The 21,259-nt window shown below is 36.7% G+C and overlaps 2 protein-coding genes across 3 annotated transcripts in view; both read right to left on the bottom strand.

Annotated features, from left to right (window-relative positions):
* The window catches only part of ankib1a (ankyrin repeat and IBR domain containing 1a), a 72,398-nt gene extending 54,793 nt beyond the window's left edge, over window positions 1-17,605 (bottom strand). For both annotated transcript variants that reach the window (XM_056479419.1, XM_056479420.1), the window contains exons 1-2: window positions 17,425-17,605; window positions 6,392-6,648 (exon numbers count right to left, since the gene is read on the bottom strand). In XM_056479419.1, the coding sequence (XP_056335394.1) occupies window positions 6,392-6,579 (188 nt within the window). In that variant the 5' untranslated portion in view covers window positions 6,580-6,648; window positions 17,425-17,605. The remainder of the gene's footprint in view (window positions 1-6,391; window positions 6,649-17,424) is intronic.
* A 2,162-nt stretch (window positions 17,606-19,767) lies between these two features.
* The window catches only part of LOC130246325 (acyl-protein thioesterase 2-like), a 12,237-nt gene continuing 10,745 nt past the window's right edge, over window positions 19,768-21,259 (bottom strand). The window contains exon 10 of the mRNA XM_056479204.1: window positions 19,768-21,259. This exon is cut by the window's right edge and continues 238 nt beyond it. The gene's annotated coding sequence lies outside the window, so the exon portion shown is untranslated.

The following is a 21,259-nucleotide window of genomic DNA, read 5'->3' as shown; positions in this document are numbered from 1 at the left end:
GTTGTTGATTAATCTAACATACATGCACAAATATAAAAGCATCCTATGGAAAAAGTGAATTTGAAAGAGAGATCTGTGAGCGGTGAACTCATTTTTGCTACATTGATCTGTTACTGTTACTTTTGATCCTTTATTTGATCATAAGCAGATGTTGTGTATTGTATCCCTTTGCAATAAAAACAAGCAACACAAAAAAGTATGCAGAATTTCATTTATGAGCTTTCAGTTTTAAATACAATCTGCCTGGCAACAAAATCCTGTTTCTTTTCAAACTAGATAGACTAGATAAACTAGATATGGAGGATCGGTTTTGCCAGTTATGCCTTTCATATAGTCAGCACTGAATCCAAACAATGAACAATTCATTTATTACAGTATTCAATCATCTTTAGTTTATTCATTCATTCATTTTCGTTCGGCTTAGTCCTTTTATTCATCACGGGTCGCCCCAGCGGAATGAACCACCAACTGTTCCAGCATATGTTTTACATAGTGGATGCCCTTCCAGCTGCAACCCAGTACTGGGAAACAACAATACACTCTCATTCCCACACATACACTACAGCCAATTTAATTTATTCAATTCACCTATAGCGCATGTGTTTGGACTGTGGGGGAAACAGGAGCACCCGGAGGAAACCCACGCCAAAACGGGGAGAACATGCAAACTCAACACAGAAACTGGCCCAGTCGGGACTCGAATCAGCGAACTTCTTGTTGTGAGGCGTCAGTGCTAACCACTGAGCCACCACAGCCTCCCTCATCTTAATGAAAATAAAATCATTCACTGTTGGTTCAAGTAAACTCACAGCATTAACGAATGTTAACAAGCACGACTTTAGAGTTTAATAATGCATTAGTAAATTATTGTAAAGCATGACCAAATGATAAAATTGAAGACAACAGATTGATATAAAGCGAGAGAATGAAAACGATAACAATAATAAAATAACAGACAATGACAGAACGATGTTAAAGGATGAATAATAAACGCTGTAAACGTTTTAGGGCTGCAACTAACGATTATTTTAATAATCGATTAATCTGTCCATTATTTTTTCAATTAATCGATGAATCTGATTTTTTAAAAAGCTCCGTTTGAATTGGAATTTTAGTTGACAGATTTTAGACAAGCTGCACAAGTATCCCATACACATCAAATAAAAACTGTCGAGGATAAAAACACAATAAAGCCCTGGGTTTGTTTCCATTGTGGTGCTCGCTGTTTAATAAAACAAGGTATGGCTTCAAAACACCGATGATGCATAAAACAGACAGTACCTCATACATTTTTAAAACGGGAACAAAATAATTCACAAATACATTCCTTCATTCATTCATTTTTCTTTTTGGCTTAGTCCCTCTATTAATCAGGGATCGCCACAGTGGAACGAACCATCAACTTATCCAACATACGTCCCACACAGTGAGTGGCCTTCCAGCTACAACCCTATACACAATCAAGTAACATATAAAATAAAAACATCCTCGTCCACCATGCAAACTAATTATCCTCATCAAACAACCATCTTTTGATTACTTTTGAACCTCCTTAAATCTTTTATTTCCTTGATCGATTTTGCTTATTTGTTCCACATGATTGCACTTGTATATAAAAACATATTTTTCCTCACTAGACTTCTAAATTTAAATAAACAAATATTAAAATCCCAACCCCTAGTACTGTATGAATGCTGTTGCCTCACCATTTGAAAATAGTTCACCAAATAACTAGGAACCACATTATTAAACATTTTACGTACCATTCCCAGTTTTAAAAAACATACTCTCTTACTAACAGTTAACGTGCCTAATTTTTTAAAAGACTCTTTGTGCAAATGTGCTCTAGGATGAGTTTTTAAAATTATTCGTACTAATTTATTTTGTGCCTTTTGCAATTTTTCCTTCATAATCTGTAAGCAGCTACTATACCAATAAGAGGTAGCATAATCAAAATGGGGTTGAATTAAAGCTCCTGCCATCAATTTTAAAGAATGAACATCCAACAGATCAGCTTGCCTTGCTAAGTTTGAATTTTTCACGTCATGCTTGTCAAGCTGGATAACAAGTAAACACCAGCTCCCTTCCACCTCATCAAAGACTCCAGTATGTTTGCGTTTCAGGTGCTGGATCATTGCCGTGGTGCGCCCGTCATCACTTTTGCATATTTGGTCGTTAACACACTTTTTTTTTGTTTATTTAATGTGAAATGCTCCCACACCTTGAATGACTAAGGTCACACAGATTTCTCTGCCTTCAGCATGTATCTTTCCTGTAACGTTACCTCCGCTAGTTTTTTTTTGCTCTGCGCTGTCTATGAGGTGGCGAACTCTGCTGGTATCAGTGTACGAGAGAGGCAGAGTGCGTTCACGCCGCTCCACGCTCAACTACAGTTTTTTTAATAATCAAACATTTCCACCTCATGTCGCATGGCGAATCGATTATGAAATTCGTTGCCAACGTTCTTAGCAATTGATTTTAATTAATTTAAAAGATTCATGTTGCAGCCCTAAAACGTTTTGTTCATTATTAGTTTTTGTTCGTAAATACAATACATTAGCTATTAAGCATTAACTAGAGGAGTAATAATAAATATGAGACAGACGTGTGACCCAAAGAGCTGTAAAATAAAGAGCGGAAAGTGGAGAAAAAAATAATAATCAAAGAGGGACAGAGAGTCTCAGTAAGCAGATGTTCAGCTGTAATCACCATTATTTTCTCAGAGGGGAACATTAGCATTAAATCAGAGTTGGCTTTGCTGCTCCGAGTGGTCCTGACTCAAATACCAAGCACCGAAATTCAACAAACCATGCAAAAATAACCTTGCATCACACAAAAACACTAGAGAAGGTTCCCATTCCAAGCATATTTGCCTCAGGTCCTGTCTTCAACACTGAAGGTTAGTGTTTTTCTTCTGCCTGCAGCAACAACCATCTATAAACCCTGCTGTGTTGTTAAGGCGGACTGACTGCTAGAGTGTTCCCAAGACATGAACACAAGCCCAACCATCTTAACCCTCTTTGTTAGGCAACACATTGGTAATAAATATGTTTGTATATTTTGCCTGGACACATATGCTAGCATTACATTATTTGGGGTCATTCATTCATTCATTTTCTTTTCGACTTAGTCCCTTTATTAATCCGAGGTCGCCACAGCAGAATGAACCGCCAACTTATTCAGCATATGTTGCCCTTACAGCTGCAACCCATCATTGGGAAACATCCATACACACGTATTCACACACATACACTATGGACAATTTAGTTTACCCAATTCACCTATGCCACATGTTTTTGGACTTGTGGGGGAAACGGGAGCACCGGGAGGAAACCCACGCGAACACAGGGAGAACATGCAAACTCCACACAGAAACGCCAACTGACCTAGCCGAGGTCAGGACGAACATGCTACCCACTGCGCCACCATACAGCCCCTTTTTGGGATCAGTTTTTTTTTCAATAAATATCTTCTGCTTACCAAAGCTGCATTTATTCGATCAAAAATGGCAGCAAAAACAAAAATATTGTGAAAAAAGATATCAATTAAAAAAAACTCTAATTACTAATGTATTCTATTTTAAATTTCATTTATTAATGCTATTTCAAATCAGATTTTATAGCAGCAGTACTCCAATTTCTCTAAAGAAATTACTCCAAAAGAAAATATATTCTATTACACTGATTTACTCATCATATAGCATTTATTTTTATATTATTATTATCATTATTAAAATTATTATTATTATGGGCGACGCGGTGCGCAGTAGGTAGCGCTATCGCCTCACAGCAAGAAGGTCACTGGTTTGAGCCTCGGCTGGGTCAGTTGGCATTTATGTGTGGAGTTTGCATGTTCTCCCCATGTTGACGTGGGTTTCCTCTGGGTGATCCGGTTTCCCCTGCAAGTGCAAAGACATGCGCCATAAGGGAATTGGGCAAGCTAAATGTTCCGTAGTATATGTGTGTGAATGAGTGTGTATGGGCGTTTGTGGCTGGAAGGGCATCCGCAGCATAAAACATGTTCTGGATAAGTTGGCAGTTCATTCCGCTGTGGCGACCCCAGATTAATAAAGGAACTAAGCCGAAAACAAAATGAATGAATGAATATTATTATTATTAAGGTCTGAATATTGTGATGCCTAAAAATGCTGAGTATTTTTAAGGAGTATAAAATAGCAGGTAAATACCGAATGAGAGGGTATCACTCGCGCTAACAGCTGAGGCGGAGGTAATGTGCGCGAATGTTTATAACGCGTGCGTGCTCCCGCTTCCTTTCGTGAAGCAACTGTGTCTAGAAACACAACTGATGTGATCGGTTCTCTTTCAAATAGACTAGACAAAAAGTGATGATGAACATGCACCCACAGTCTTGCTGCTTTCAAGAGCTTCAGATCTGTCTTTTTGTAAGCAGCACCGGTTGCTTTCGCTTTAACTGTTCTTTGAACAGATTATTAATAAGTCTAACGTTTACCGTGCGTGTGTGTGATCATCCTTTCATTATCACACGGTATTACCTGCTTTCTTTTGCGTTAATATGGTTTAATTATCATTTTTTACCATAACATTGCTTTAATGGGAAATGTATGTGTGGTTAACTGGTGATCTGGGACCTTCAGCCAGGACAGATTACTGTGCATATGTTTTGTCAAATTAAAAGTACATGTATACAGCTATATTTAGCTTGTTTTGACACATTTAAAATTTGTGGCTAAGAAATAATTAATTGTTTATGTTTGGTGTGGTCAGAGATAAATTTGGTAAATCCTTCATTTTGAGCTCTGAAAATGATGTGAAATAAAAAGTAACTGTAATCCTACAAAACCCTGACCCATTTGCTCATGATTATTGAGCGCACTCATACACGACACACAAAAAGTGAAATGAATGAGGAGTCATGTGGAGGTAACGCAAAATCTAAATCAAGTCATTTTAGCATGTCAAAGTCATATTTATGTGTAAAATATATTTTCCCAACACTAAATATGGGGCAAGTGTAAATCAAGAGTGACTGGTAATGTTGGAAAACACAGTGGCTGGAGATCAAAAAAGTTAATGTCAAGCCATATATATATATATATATATATATACACACACTTTTTTTATTGCGTCTTTTAACATTTCAACTATTAATATATATATATATATTAATATCTATATATATATATATTAATATCTATCTATATATATATATATATATATATATATATATATATATATATATATATATATATATATTAATATCTATATATATATATATATATATATATATATATATCTATATATATATATATATATATATATATATATATATTAATAGTTGAAATGTTAAAAAGACGCAATAAAAAAGTAATAATAATAATCTCCATTTCCTTCATGTTATTATAATTAAATTATATAGAATAAAAAATACATTGTGTCTCTATTTGCTTAATTTTACTATAATTGTTTATATTATTTATTATTTTTATTACAATGTTAATCAATATTTTTGATAATAACAATTCTTCTAAAACAGCTGAAGCATGTTTTGAGGTGAAACAACCAACTTTACCAACTGATAGGCTCTATGCACCACTAGAGTTTTAAAGCCGACGATAAACTTCCTGTGAAAGCTTAATGTGACTATTTTCAATATCACAAGGTTGTTTTTACAGCATCGATGTTGTAATGTAATTACAATACATTCAGTTAAATAGACTTAAGCATTCCATAAGTTGTTCAAGTGTAAAACGAGATGTAAGACAGTGTAAACACTAGCGCCGTCAGTAGCAACAGGCCAGCGCAGAAATTCCATTGAAAATACTGGGGTAAAATAAACGGTCATCTTTTAAAGACATGGCCGGGGGAAATGGGATTTAATGCAGTGCTTCTTGTCCGATCTGAGACCCACTTCATATTGTATATCAATCACTGATTTTTAACAAAATCAGATCTTAAACGTGACAATTTTATAATGGAAAGACAGTTCACCAGAAGCCCTTGGGCTGCCTGGCTGAAAATTAAAAGTCTGTGTGCATATAGACCAGGGGTCACCAATCTCGTTCCTAGAGGGCCAGTCTCCCTGCAGGGTTTAGCTCCAACTTGCCTCAACACACCTACCTGGGTGTTTCAAGTATACCTATTAAGATCTTGATTAGCTCATTCAGGTGTGTTTGATTAGGGTTGGAGCTAAAATCTGCAGGACACCGGCACTCCAGGAACAAGTTTGGTGACCCCTGATATCGACTATTAAAACAACCTGCAGCTTTTCTTTCTTTTTTCATAATTATTTTGACCCCTTTCTGTTTTCTGTTCTAATTCCTTTTTTCTGTTCAAATGGAAAGATACACTGTCATATATTAAAAAATAATAATAATAAACTGATGTATTGAGGTGGTGCTGGTGGCCTGTACCTGATGAGACGGGTCATGGCGTGGCGTGAGGCGTAGTGCAGGGGTGTGTTGTGTTGATAGGGCTCCCCATAAGAGGCGTTGGGCTCCAGAGCCTCTTTAAATTGAGGGTTGCTCTCATAGAGTTGGCAGGCCAGGCCTTCATCTCCATTGATAAGTGCTTTACGGAACTTGGTGGCTGTATTCCCCATGGCAGGAGCCGCTGAGCCCACATTCAGTGTTCAACACTCAGCCAGCGTGACTGCGGACGGCCTGCATACCTAGAAACACATGCAATTAGATTTGGGCCACATAAAGCGAATGAAACTTTTGTGAAGATGAACAAAAATGTACAATGAAAAATAAGAAAATTACTCAAAAAAAAAAAAAAAAAAAAAAAAAAAATGGGGGTGACACAGTGGCGCAGTAGGTAGTGCTGTCGCCTCACAGCAAGGAGGTCGCTGATTTGAATCTTGGCTGGGTTAGTTGGCATTTCTGTGTGGAGTTTGCATGTTCTCCCTGCGTTCACGTGGGTTTCCTCCGGGTGCTCCGGTTTCCCTCACAGTCCAAACACATGCAGTACAGGTGAATTGGGTAAGCTAAACTGTCTGTAGTGTATGAGTGTGAGTGTGTATGGATGTTTCCCAGAGATGGGTTGCGGCTGGAAGGGCATCCTCTGTGTAAAACATGTGCTGGATAAGTAGGCAGTTCATTCCGCTGTGGCGACCCCAGATTAATAAAGGGACTAGATAAGAAAATAAATGAATGAAAACAAACAAAATGGCGGAAATACACACCAAAACGTATTATTTTTTTAGCATGAGCTGACTTTGTCATTAAAACTACAATTGGACAAATACCTGCAATATTAGGAGAATATTAGGAGGATAATGCTTATGCCTTTACATTGTGTAAAGTGATCTTTAGATGTATTTGTTAATGTGACCTGTAAAGACAGCTCATCTCCTTAGAATTGTAAGGTTCTCTCTGACATTTTTGTCAAAATTGAGTTATTCACATATTCTTATTAAATGACAACTTATTTATTTTGTGATGTTTTTATTAGTTGTTTACATTTTAAGACTTTTTATTTAAAAAACAAAAAAGGTTTTATCTACAAAGTCGATCTCTCGCTTGGCTTGATTAGGTCCTCTCTGTGAGAAAAACAGTATTTCGAATGCATGCATAAGGACCAATCAGGATCAGCTTTCTTTGTCATTTCGCCAGACTGCTATGCTGACAGCGGGAGAGACCAGAAAGAAACACAAAATCAGGAGTTGACCTAATAATGCCGCACCACACAAAATTGAAAAGAAACCTCACTGTCGACTATTTTATAGAGGATCTTGTCAAGGACAGCAGTCTAAATTCTAAAGCCGTCTAAATTCCATTAAGTAAATTTTTTTTTATTGTTTTTATTTTGTTTCTTAATTACAATAATAATATTACTATATTATTTACATGACATTAACAGCTGCACTGCACAAAATATTTAGCACAACCTTGTGTGCTTAATTTCAACAAGAACAAAATATTCATTCTGAAACATTAAATAAATGTTACAGAAAGCAAAAATGTTACTTTCTCAAACATCAACATATTGTTTTATTGATCCCAACAATAAAAATGTGACTCATGAAAATCAAGAGTGGCTGGTGATCAAAAAAGTTAATGTCAAGCCCTATCTATCTATCTATCTATCTATCTATCTATCTATCTATCTATCTATCTATCTATCTATCTATCTATCTATCTATCTATCTATCTATCTATCTATCTATCTATATATATATATATATATATATATATATATATATATATATATATATATATATATATATATATATATATATATATCTATATATATATCTATATATATATCTATATATATATATATATCTATATCTATATATATATATATATATATATATATATATATATATATATATATATATATATATATTTATAAATAAATGTATTCAGTTTTTCTTTAGGTTTGTTGCAATGTGTTTTGTGATTAATAGTTAAAATGTTAAAAAGACGCAATAAAAAAGTAATAATAATAATAATCTCCATTTCCTTCATGTTATTATAATTAAATTATTTAGAATAAAAAATACATTGTCTCTATTTGCTTAATTTTACTATAATTGTTTATATTATTTATTATTTTTATTACAATGTTGATCAATATTTTTTGATAATAACAATTCTTCTAAAACAGCCGAAACATGTTTTGAGCTATTTTCATTTTTCATATTTTCTATTTTATTAGGATCGGAAACAACCAACTTTAACTACTAGTAGGCTCTATGCAAACATATTGCTACAACACCAATTTTTTTAATTAAATTAATAAGCAGAGTGATTATATTTCTTGAAAAGTAATGCTTCAATTAATGATCTGCCAGACAAAACCTTATAATTCCCAGAGGAAAATGACTTTTCAGAATGAGAAGGTTCTGTCTGCATTTGCCCTGTTTTTTTTTTTACCCCAATTAGCAAATTTAGGAGAATTTTAATCATTTACATTTAGAGTACATTTAGGCTCTCTGTCATGGTAATGTATGAAGGAGAACTGCTACACACATATTGTTTGCTATATGGACTGTGAAAACTTGGAAGCTCAATATCTCAAAATCATGTAGAACGCAGATAGAACCTTATAATTCCAAGGTGATGATATGTGACCAGTCAACTGTTCCAATGTTATTGTATTTTTCTGTAGAGAATGTAGAGCAGAGGAATTCAATTAAATGAGTGTCGCTTTCTTACTACGCCCTCTTCTCATGTGCATAGCCTAGCAAAAGACAGCAGATTTAAAAGACAAAGGCTTACGTCTAACAAATGTTTACACAGAAAAACAATGCAATCCAAAACATGTTCAGCATGAACAGCCCGTTATAGGCGTTTCTGTTTGGAGCAAATTAAACAATATAAAAACGATGCACTTCAGCATAATATAAAACTCACACAAGGCTACTGTTCTTTTGTGGGAAAAATAAACAAGCTACTTCTATTCAACTCGCATAGGCCTAACCTTGTGGAAATCCCTAACGTAACGAAAAGCAGCCTGCTTCACACGCATTTGCATATGACCACACTGTGCAAATAACAATCTTGCACAGGTGCCTTGATCTGATCTTATCATTGCGCCTTTTTCGAAACATTTCAACAGATAAAACAACTCTCTTTTTGGAAGTGAAACAAGAATAAAACTTTACAATAAGGCTGTATTAGTTAAGGTTAGTCAATGCATTCACTAACATGAACAAACAATGAACAATACATTTAGATTTCCCAATCATCACAAATACTGCAGAAGACTTACTGGAACCCTCATGGACCCAAGATTCTCATAGATATCAGTCAAATTTGGTGAAGGAAAAATCATGGTTTGGGGTTCCATTCAGTATGGGGGCGTGTGAGAGATCTGCAGAGTGGATGGCAACATCAACAGCCTGAGGTATCAAGATATCAAGACATTTGTGCTGCATTTGTTTTGGTAAAATAAGTGTAATCTGAAGCCTTTGCCTTTCATATAAGCCACTTCTGATACCAAATGATCAACTAGAAGTCAAGTTATTATTTATTGTTCCTAAAACTTGCATAGGCGACAAGACTTTTGCCAGGTAGCAGGTCAAATGGGCCACACAGAGAGAGAGAGAGAGAGAGAGAGAGAGAGAGAGAGAGAGAGAGAGAGAGAGAGAGAGAGAGAGAGAGAGAGAGAGAGAGAGAGAGGAGAGAGAGAAGAGAGAGAGAGAGAGAGAGAGAGAGAGAGAGAGAGAGAGAGAGAGAGAGAGAGAGAGAGAGAGAGAGAGAGAGAGAGAGAGAGAGAGAGAGAGAGAGAGAGAAATAGTTTACTTTCATTCTCTTAATCGCAGTGAAATAGGGGCTTCTGCTGTAAGTGTCAGTGAAAGACTGTCAGCAAACACACACGCAGTGAAATTGTGCAGAGTTTCTGCGTTATTAAGTAGTTGGAGCATTGTAAATACTCACGCTAGGCTCCCTCGGCGACATAGCGGCGCTTATAAGATAAATGACGTCAGTACATAATAACCGGTTATGAGTTTTACTGAACCGATACCAAATTGTCCGCGTCTGCATCGCGGTGCACAGAAGAAACAATTAATTTTGACACCCCTACCATTAACGGGGCATAAGTGTGTATTTTTCGTGAGCGGATTTGCGATGGGGGCGGGGCAGGGCATCGCAATGCCAGCTCAGCTTCGTGATGTCTATCGGCCTTCAGCGATGGACGATGGCATCGTCTATCGACCAAACCCTAGCAGCTCTCCCCTTTTAAAACAGCCAATGGCGGTTGTTTTAATCACAGCTCTGCCAGTGAGAGTGGTTGAGCTCAAGTGCAAGATGCAAATGAGAAAAATGAGAAGCATCTTGAAGGGGGCGCGGCATGTCAGAAACTAGAGAGCATTTGATTGGTCAGAAGATTTGATGAGAAACTGAATTATGAGGAGATGTAAAACAAAATTGTTGATCCATTTAGTCGGAAGTGACTAACAACAAGCTGTTGATATATGATACTACAAGATCTTTATATCGTCTAAATGCAAATTGTCAATTTTTTGTAGCACACTAAATTATAGACGTCTAGAAAACATTATTTTAATTTCATTGGACATTTAAAGGGCACCTATGGTAAAAAATCTACTTTTCAAGCAGCCATATGTGCATGTATGGTGTATAGACCGTCATATTTGGGTGATATAAGCACACCCAGTGCTTTTTTTTTCAATTTAACAACATAAAAAAACGGTGGACCAATTGGAGCGGTTTTCAAACCGACCGCAACTTTACGTAGGAGAGCGCTCCCCCCCGCCCACCAATATTGATTGACAGGCGCGTCATCATATCCTCAGTTTGTTGATTCACGTCCGCCATTTTCAGCATGAGTCGAAGCGATATCACTAAAGGAACACCCTAGCTCTATTTTTAGATGCAAGGCTCATTGGGCTCAACATAAGAGCAATATTCTCCACATTATCGCTCTAATCAGAATTATTGGTTGTATCTTTAGGTAGGTTTGCAAACATGTGTACTTCTCATTGAGTCTACCTTATATATCGCGATCCCAGAAGCTCCCTGTGATCTTAACTAGCATGCGTTTTAGAAGTCTAAACATCGGTTTCTATCAGGGTACACTCAAGTCGATGGCTGAGCGCCGCGGACCGCTGCAGAAACCTATGTTTAGAATTCAAAAATGCGTGGCGCAACAGTTCGGGACACTTCATGTTTCTGCCGCGCCACAGAGAGTGTCTGGTGTGCCGTGTCGCGGCTTCGAGTGGCGCATCCTGTGCCTCAGTCAAAGTTAATTCAGTGTGCGTGGTTATTAGTTTCTGTGTACAAGCTCGGCACTTGAAACTAGCACACAGTTGGCTGTAAAACTGTACAAAGACACATATGATTTTGTACTCTCTGCTTGGTCTGTGTCCGAGTAGTACATGTACGACTGAATGCTGTACCTCTCACTCCAGCTCATTCCAGCTCGCAGTCTGACTCTGTTGCAAATGCAGAGCGGGTGAGCTCATGGCCCCGCCCTCTTGTTACGTTGGCGGGAAGCCGAAACTAATCTACATGTGAAGCAACACACCCATAAATCAGCTAACTGTGGACACGCCCCCAACATGACACTTTTTAACACATTATAATAAAAAAATCTGAATTGTGTTTTAAACTGAACCTAAACTGGCACACTCAGAAGAACCATAATATTAATATTCAATCATAATAAAGAGGTAAACTATGTGCCCTTTAACTAATGAAACCTTATTGTAAAGTGTGTTCAAAAAACAAACAAAAAGCACAAGCATGCTAAAAAAAGACTCTTTACAAGGTTGGATGGCCTGAGGGATCGATAATGTTTGATCTGCTCAACAATCCAGTATATCCATCCCGTCATGCTCTAATAAATCTTCTTGAGAGTGGCAGCAGGTGCACTGATCGGGCATGAGCGAGTGGGTGGGAGTCAGGCGAGTTCGACCCGCTTTTTAGGTCATTCTGTCTGCTCTGTTGTTCTTTTCCACATGGCTTCACATCTCGCTCGAGTTTAACACAAACGTCTGTGGAGTTACATCACAAAACGAAGCACATTTTAGCACTCAGAAGGTGGTTAACGTGGTCGAGCGGCTCATTTTCAGGTGGGACGTCTGAGAATGCAGCACAGATGAATTAAGAGCAGCGTTTTGGCAGGCGCACAAAAGGAGGGAAATGTTTCTGTTCCACAAGCTTCCCCCCACACCAGAGCTCAATCATTAAACATACTGTGCGTCCTTTAATGGAAAAACTCCATTTGCATTTATTTTTCAGGCAGTGGGCCGCTCTCAAACAATGCAGGCTTTGTGTTAAAAGATGATCCTCAACGGCCGTTTTCACTTTCAACAATGTCTGAAACTCCAGGCTAATTCATTTCCATGGCAGACGGGAACAGCGTGCAGTAAGCAGACATTTAAAGCGAAAGTAACAAACCTGTGTGAATGTCTTTGTGTTTGTATGGAAAACAAAAGGAGGAAGTTGATGGTCTTACAGTCTGCTCACACTGTTAGTTCAGATCTTTTAAGTGGTTTGTTTCGAAAGGATCAAATTAAGGAAAATTACACATTTAGTTCAGATGCTATAGTTAGTGTTGTCACAATACTAGAATTTGGTACCAATCAATACTGAAATTTTAAAAACGTCCATGTCCCGCTAACATTTGAGCGCGGTTGAGCTCGTTCTTAAACAGCGATGATTTGTCATTGTGTTCATGTGCTCAACAGAAATGACTGTGATCGGCCGTGAGGGTCATCGGTTCACCGAACTCACCGCTGTTTACTGAGTGTAAAGACAGATACAGGGACACTGGAGCATTTTAAAGCTGTGAAGATCAGTCAATTCATCAGCGGATGGCTTGTATGTCAGCTTATAAACAGAGAAGCTGATCTTCGTGGCTTTAAAACGACCCAGTGTCTCTGGGTTTACACTAAGTAACAGCTGTGATGACCTTCACGGTAGGGTTGGGTCGATAGATGATGCCATCGTCCACCGCCAATGGCCGATAGTCATCACGATGCTGAGCTGGCATCGCGATCCTCCACCCCGCCCCCGTCGCAGCAGCCACACGCTCGTGAAAAATACACACTTACGCCCCATTTGCACTTATGCCTCTAAGTTTTACAATCACATTTTAAAAACGAAAACAATCCACACTGGCATTTCATCTAGCATTTCTGAAAAGCCCTCAGTCCACACTATACCGCTGAAAACACACATTACATTATCACACACACACTCTGTCATGCGCTGCAGCGTCTGAGTTCCAGCCGTCAGCCCAGAGAGCAGTGCACGTCGGTCAGTTTATCAAGGATGTACCGCTGGATCGTGTCTCACTATAGTTGTTATACACGATATTTAATTGATCTTGTCTCTAACTAACGACTCTTCTGTCTTTTGAATCTATCAGGTAATGTGTCACAGCGTCAGTACACTGCTTAAATCTTTCACTTTCACGCTTGTACTTAGTCATTTTAGTGAAGACCTCAGATACTGTTGGTTGGTTGCTGTTGGTTGTGCACATTTTTTACCAACCAAGTTTGTCGACGCCATAATAATGGCACAGATCACTCTGCCTATTCATGCCAGAGTCCCGCGGGAAAAGTGATTGACAGGTGGTAACTTGTGTGTGGCTTATCTTTATTTATTTATGATTTGGTTATGGGTAAAACAAAGACCATGCGGGTCAGGTAGTTGAAACGGTAGGCTACTAATTATTTAATTAAATAAATACTAATAAAATAAATAATTAATTCACCGCTGCATACAACAACGATGCCATCGTCCATTGCAATGTTTCAAATTAGACATCGTACGAGGCCAAATTGGTCGACATCGCCTACTTCTCGGCCAATCACAGTCATTTGTTAAGCACATGAACACAATGGAAACTCAGCGCTGTGTAAGAACATGCTCAACAGCGCACAAATGTTAGCGGGAAATGGACATTTTTTTAAATTTCAGTACAGATTGATATCGTATTCCAGTATCGAGACAACACTTAGTTTCTATCAGCCTGTGTTAATGCCCATTTTAAAATCATGCATTAGAAACATGAGATGGAAATTTCGCAATGTCTTAAAAAAGCTTTTAAAACAATTCTACCATCATTTAATCGCCCTTTACTTGTTTCAAACCTTTGTAAGCTTTTTTTAATTTTGTTGAACTCAAAAGAAAATATTTTGCTATAAACCTGTAACCATTGACTTCCACAGTATTTGTTTCTCCTACTATGGAAGCCAATGGTTGCAGGTTTCCAGCTTTCCTCAAAATATCATCTTTTGTGTTCAACAGAAGAAAAAAACTGTTTAAATCCACTTGAGGGTGAGTAAATAGTGAATAAACTTTCCTTTTTGGGTGAACTATCTCTTTAAGCTTGCTTGAGGTGGTTTTGGACGGGTAAATGTGAATAATAAGAGATTGAAACACATTTGTTAAATAAATTCTGATGTAGCAAACATCACACTAATCAGCTGACTCCATAACACTAGCCTTGTTTACTACTGGTTGCTAGGTTACCAATACTACACTTAGCCACTCTAAAAACTTGATGGAAAGCACCTAATATGCATTTGGGATTTTTTTTTTGTGAACTTTGAATAGATTGGCTTTACGTTATGATGGAAACCCAAAAACTGCTACTTACTTAACATTCAAAACTATGATGTGTGCCAGCCTAAACATGCTCATTGTATGTGCGAACATGTGATGGTATTTTTGACTTCACTGTGAACTCTTGAGAAGCTTATAAACTGTGCTAAAGAACAAAACAGCTCCCAGAATTACACACGCATGTATACACACACACACGCACACACACGCGCACACACGCGCACACACACGCACGCACGCACGCACGCGCACACACACACAGAGAGACAACTGAACATCTGCTGCAAGGAGACACACTTAGTTACTGACATCATCTTCACCAGGTGAAAACTCTAATGGCGGATGGCTGCTTCTCACTCAGGGCTGTCTATGCTAATGAAGGAGAGATGGTCACTAATGGGCGGGGCTTTCCCCCTCTGATGACACGTACAAAGGGAGAATGTCAATCAAAGTGTTTCTGCAGACTGTTTTTATCAAGTGTAATTATAACAAATGTAATTAATTAATTTTTACCATTAGAGGCTGGTTATATTCACACACTGCTACCACACAACTGTGTTTAAACCACTTGTAAAAGTGATTTTTGCATAATAGGTGTCCTTTAAGTCCACCTAATATAAAAAGTCAATACATGTTTAATTCCAATTCCACATAGTTTTGTTCAGAAGAGTTTAGAAAATCACGAGAAAATCACGAGGGTAAGTAATGATATAAATGTCGACACGTACCCAAACATAAACCAGATTACAAACACTGCTTATTTAAATAAATAATATTCTAATAGCCAATCAAAACACCATGACTATCATACAATCCATCAAAATTATGAACAGTTTCAGCTTTTTGAGTTTGAATATATGTTGAATTTCTTTCTTATCACTTGTGCACAAATGTACGACCCTTTTGGTATGTTGGGGACGAAAACATTCACTGAATTAAACTGCTGTAAAATGCATCAGAATAATGTTGTGTTTCAAATCTTTTTTAATAAATCTGTTAATCAACCTCAGTCCTGATTCAAGACAACTAAATTGTTTAGAAATTTACAGGGTTTTAACCCTTTAATTGCCAAGTGCATAAATGATATCACTGATCTGGTGAAAAAAAACACGCAAAATTACATTTTCAATATAGTTATTGTGGACTGGATTTTTTTTTTACTTTTAATCACAGTCTTGGACATGTGAACAATTAGTAACAACATTGGCTTTGATGCATGTTAGATTTCATTTTTTTTCTCCCTAATTTACTGTTGGTTTCTCTTTTTTTTTTGCTCCATTGACTTCCATTATAATTACATTTGATGGTGCATAAATACACAGTCTTTGTTTTTGTTTACTCCATGTAGTTTTGATTTTCTCAGACACATCAAGGTAAGTGCGCAAAGGTCACTCTCACACACTCACAGACACACACTTTAATTTGCGGTTACACTCCATTTAAAACCCAGAAACTAAGCTTTTTCTTTGCACAGGCTTATCTAAAGGGTTAATGGTGCCAACTGATGATCAAATTTTACCTCTTCCCAACAGAGAAAACCACCACCAATCAAAAATCCATGATTATATGGTTTCATGATTTTAGAATCAAAATGTGGTTATATTGTAGGTCAACGAGGGAAAACAACAGCCATCAACAGTAAATTAGGGAGAGAAAAAAAATGTTAATTAACCAAAAACAATGCATCAAAGGTAATGTTGAATCACATGCCCAAGACTTTGATAAAGGTTAAAAAAAAACGCAGTCCACAATTACTTTTGATATTAAAAATACGTCTTTTGTGTGTGTTTTTTCACCAAATCAGTGACGTCGTTTATGAATTTGGCAATTAAAGATTTAAAATCCTGTAATTTTCTAAACAATTTAGTATTTCTGATTTTTAAAAAAATAAAAAATCTGAATCATTTTTACAGCCGTTTAATTCAGTGGATGTTTTCATCCCCAACATAACAAAAGTGCAGTAAATTTGTACAAAATATGTACAAAATATGTATAAAAATAAGATTTTTCAGCAAAAATCATTCAGCTAGCTGAAACACGAGTTGTGGCCAAATTAAGACTCAAAACCACCCCAGAGTGGATGAAAACATCCCCAACACACACAAGGGTTATAAAGCATTTACAAGAGTTTTCTGTCGTTAAAAGTGAACAGGTCATTAAACAAAGGCTCTGAATCTGTGCTTGTAGCTTTTCAAGAACATTCCCAATGTTGACAGCTGACCAGCTTCATCAGTTCATCAATACACCGGTCTCTGGCTGACAGATCGCTGCTTTAGAGCCAACAAAACACATCTTTGATGAAGCACGGCCGTAATTGACACACTTCTAAACAGATTTCCACATTCTGGCGTGTTGACATTAGCGATTAACACACAAAAACAATCACACACACGTACCTCATGACGTTTCCATGAAGCGTTGACACATAATTGACCACGGCGAGCGGTGTGTCAGAAGCTCATATCGCCATTGTTATCGGGCAGCAGACCTTTGACCATGTCAGAAATGATATAAAAATAAATGATAACAAGTGTAAAATCATTTGGGGTGGTGCTCGTGGCTGTGTTTGCTGGTCATGCTCTCATTTCATAGGACAATGATCTGCGTCTTCTTCGCGGTGCTAACGGTTGATGAAGAGCTGAATTTAGGCGCGGCTGACCGCCACCTGCCGGCGTGGAGAATAAAGGCGTGCTTAGTAGTTGTTACGCAAATAAATTAATTTATAGTTATTTTTATAAACTAAAATCATATGAGTATCTGTTATGTTTATGAATAGTAATTTATAGAGTATCAAATCTGAAATGAATTCATCAGACTATTCAGCTTTGTGACTTACGATACAACAACGCTAGCCTAACTAGTACTAAAACTAATAAATTGTTTTAATTTTGTTTCACATCGCAGTCTGGATTTGCATTTATAGGTCACAATCTCCAAACAATGTTCATCAGTATGTTATTATAGTCTCAAACAAAAGTCAATTGTGGTCAGAAATGTGTTTTGCTAACATGATTAGCGCATTTGCGCCATCTAAAGGAACATTTTTATATTGCCTCCACATGATACATTTACTTATTTGGAGAGATGTGTCCAAATATACAGTCATTGGTCTAAATGCTTTCTGTCAGTGTCAAATTTCTGAGTGATTCTGAAGAAATGCAACTCATTTCCCTTTAATAACAGGCAGTTCTGATAGACCTATTCTTTAATTGGAGCATGTTTTCATTTGATCACGCGTTGATTTTCGTACTTCAGTCAAAACAGGTAATCTGATCTGTAAATGACAGCAGTTCTGCTCTAACTATCACTATCTAAATCATAAATAAAGATTTTAACATTTTAAAAGACTGACATTTTATGTTATGAATGTTGCAAGCTATAGGAATAACTGTATATTTAAATTAAACCGTCTGATAAATAGATAGATAATACAAAATCACGTAGTTTGTTGTGTATGGAGCTAGTAATTATGGTTGTTGCCAATAATTCAAACCGTTCAAATAGTTCTGTCTTATTATTAGATCTAAAGCTGTGGGACTAAAACTCGTTACGTCCAGAAATCTATGTTGGCCAAACTGTGCGGCAGCATTTTTATTAACATTAGGCATATTCACAAAGACTGCAATGTAATTAGTCTATTTAAGCACGTAACTTGAAAGGTACCACTGTTTGTGTTCTAATACACGTGAGCAGCTCATGTTCAGTGTTTTCGGTGTTTTGGTTTGATCACATGAACTCTAAACAAGAGCTGATATTTGCTTAATAAATCATGTTTTAAAAATGCAATATATGCCAGATGACATCTCAAGATTGTAATGAAAGGTTTCAACATGTGTAGTAAACAAAAGTCAAGCATAGATTCGATCAAAATAAAGCACCTTAGAAGACTATATATATATATATATATATATATATATATATATATATATATATATATATATATATATATATATATATATATATATATATACAGGGGCGTAGCAACCAGGGGGGACGGGGGGGGATCCGTCCCCCTCACTTTTAGAGGCAGACCATTTAGAAACAGGTAATTAATAATTATATGAACATATGATCTCATACAGCCCCATAAGCCCCCCCCCCCCCCCAACTTTAAAATGTCCGCTACGCCCCTGTATGTATATATATATATATATATATAAGTTGAATGTTTTTTGAATGCATATAATAATTATAAAATAGTCCAGTACTATTACATTCATAATCCTTCATTGATTTAAGTTTTATAATGCAAAAAACATTAAAAGAATTGCAATTGCATATATACAATTATGAAATGCAATTAAATATTTCATATTTTGTAAATTGGGGCCTCAGCAAGAAGGTTGCTGATTCGAGTCCTGGCTGGGTCAGTTGGCATTTCTGTGTGGAGTTTGCATGTTCTTCCAGTGTTGGTGTGGGTTTCGCCCACAGTCCAAACACATGCACTATAGGGGAATTGAAGAAACTAAATTGGCCGTAGTGTATGAGTGTGTGTGAATGAGTGTATGGGTGTTTCCCAGTACTGGGTTGCAGCTGTAAAACACATGCTGGATAAGTTGGCGGTTCATTCCGCTGTGGTGACCCCTGATGATTAAAGGGACAATGCCAAAAGAAAATGAATTAATAAACTTGCAATTGCATTTTACATATAAAAAAAATCTAAATTTTCTCATTTTAAAACTTGCATGATATTAAAACGATTAAAGTGGCATTATTAACAAAACACAAGACTGCACTGCTGCGATTTGCATCATTTATTTCACATATAGGTGTTTCGGAAAAGATTTGTGAGGAACCAATTGTCCCTCAGCAAACTTCAAATAAAAATACGACAACTAAACATGACAGATTTTCTTAAATCAGCACAAATGACAACAAAATAAACCCAACAACAAAATACAACTCAAGTGGAACAAACTAATAATAATTTCACTGTTAAACCCAAAGATATTGCCAGTTTCCGCTGACCAACTTGTGCCTGGCATGCCCATGATTCACACAATAAACATTCAAGCCACAGGGCATAGAGGAAAACCAGTCAAGAAATCACTCCAACCAACAATACAGAATAATGCCAAATAGAAAAGAGGGGATCGTAGCAGTTAAGAAAAGTCAAATAGCCCAAGGTAAAATAATACTGAACTAATAATATATCCAAGAACATCTATTTAGATTAAAAAAGCAACATTCACTACTTTGCAAACGACTGGTTTAGATATCATCACAGAAACCATTGTAATCAAATTGTATACCAGTAAAACTGTGAGAAATAATTATGTTTGCAAACGCATCGTTGGGTTTTTAATAGCTAATCGCGCTTCTTTAATTTAACTGTGACTTTTATTAATAGGTCGTGTCAGTAAACAAGACTTTTATGCAACAATATGGAACCTGAAATGTATTTACAGAAGCCGCCTGAGACCCCAGAACACTTGTATGTGTTTGGTCACGTGATTTGAGGATGATTATGAGGTGGATTTATGATGCTATTTAAAGCAACTGGAAAAAAATGATCCGGGTGTGCGTCTGGAGTGATCCACTCAGATTAGTAGTATTATTATTATTAATAAGTGATGTTCAGCGCTTACTATTATAGATTATATCTATTACACAAGAGTTCAATTCTCAAATCTAAAGCTGGCTATGTGAATTTATTCAAAGGTGTTCATTTTAAATAGGTTTATAATACAAGTACTGTGTTATTTAAAAAAAACAGATCATAATTTTGCATATAGACTCACCACCAGATTCCGCTCTGGCATAGATGATGTTTTAATATTAGTTGAAAAGAACAAAGCATACTGGAAGATAGGAATGATTCATTTGCTTAGTTTATTAAAGCCTTTGCTTGCCTTTCTCATATTTCTAGTAAACAAAAACCACAAGTATGAGTTGCAGCATCTGGATGAAGGCCCAGGGCCGACATGCGCCGTGGGCAAAAGCATGCAGAGCAGCGTCACGTGATGGAAATCACTCCAGACGCATTGGACATCTCCCATCTAGTAAAATCTTACCTGCATTGCTTATAAAGAAACAGAAGAGATAAATATTGGATAGAGAGAGAGAGAGATACAGGAAAACAATTTAAGATGCTTACAGGAATGTAAAATGAAGAATCTCCCTTAAAAAATAATAATAATAATAATTTTATGATTTTAATGTGTGCATTGAAACCAAATAATACTAATAATATCACTGTTTTTTATTTAATAAATGTCCACTGATGAATGA

Source organism: Danio aesculapii, chromosome 19, assembly GCF_903798145.1.
Source record: "Danio aesculapii chromosome 19, fDanAes4.1, whole genome shotgun sequence".
Classification (NCBI taxonomy): domain Eukaryota; kingdom Metazoa; phylum Chordata; class Actinopteri; order Cypriniformes; family Danionidae; genus Danio; species Danio aesculapii.
Note: the sequence above shows the minus strand (reverse complement) of the source record. Positions and strands in the feature narration are given on the sequence as shown.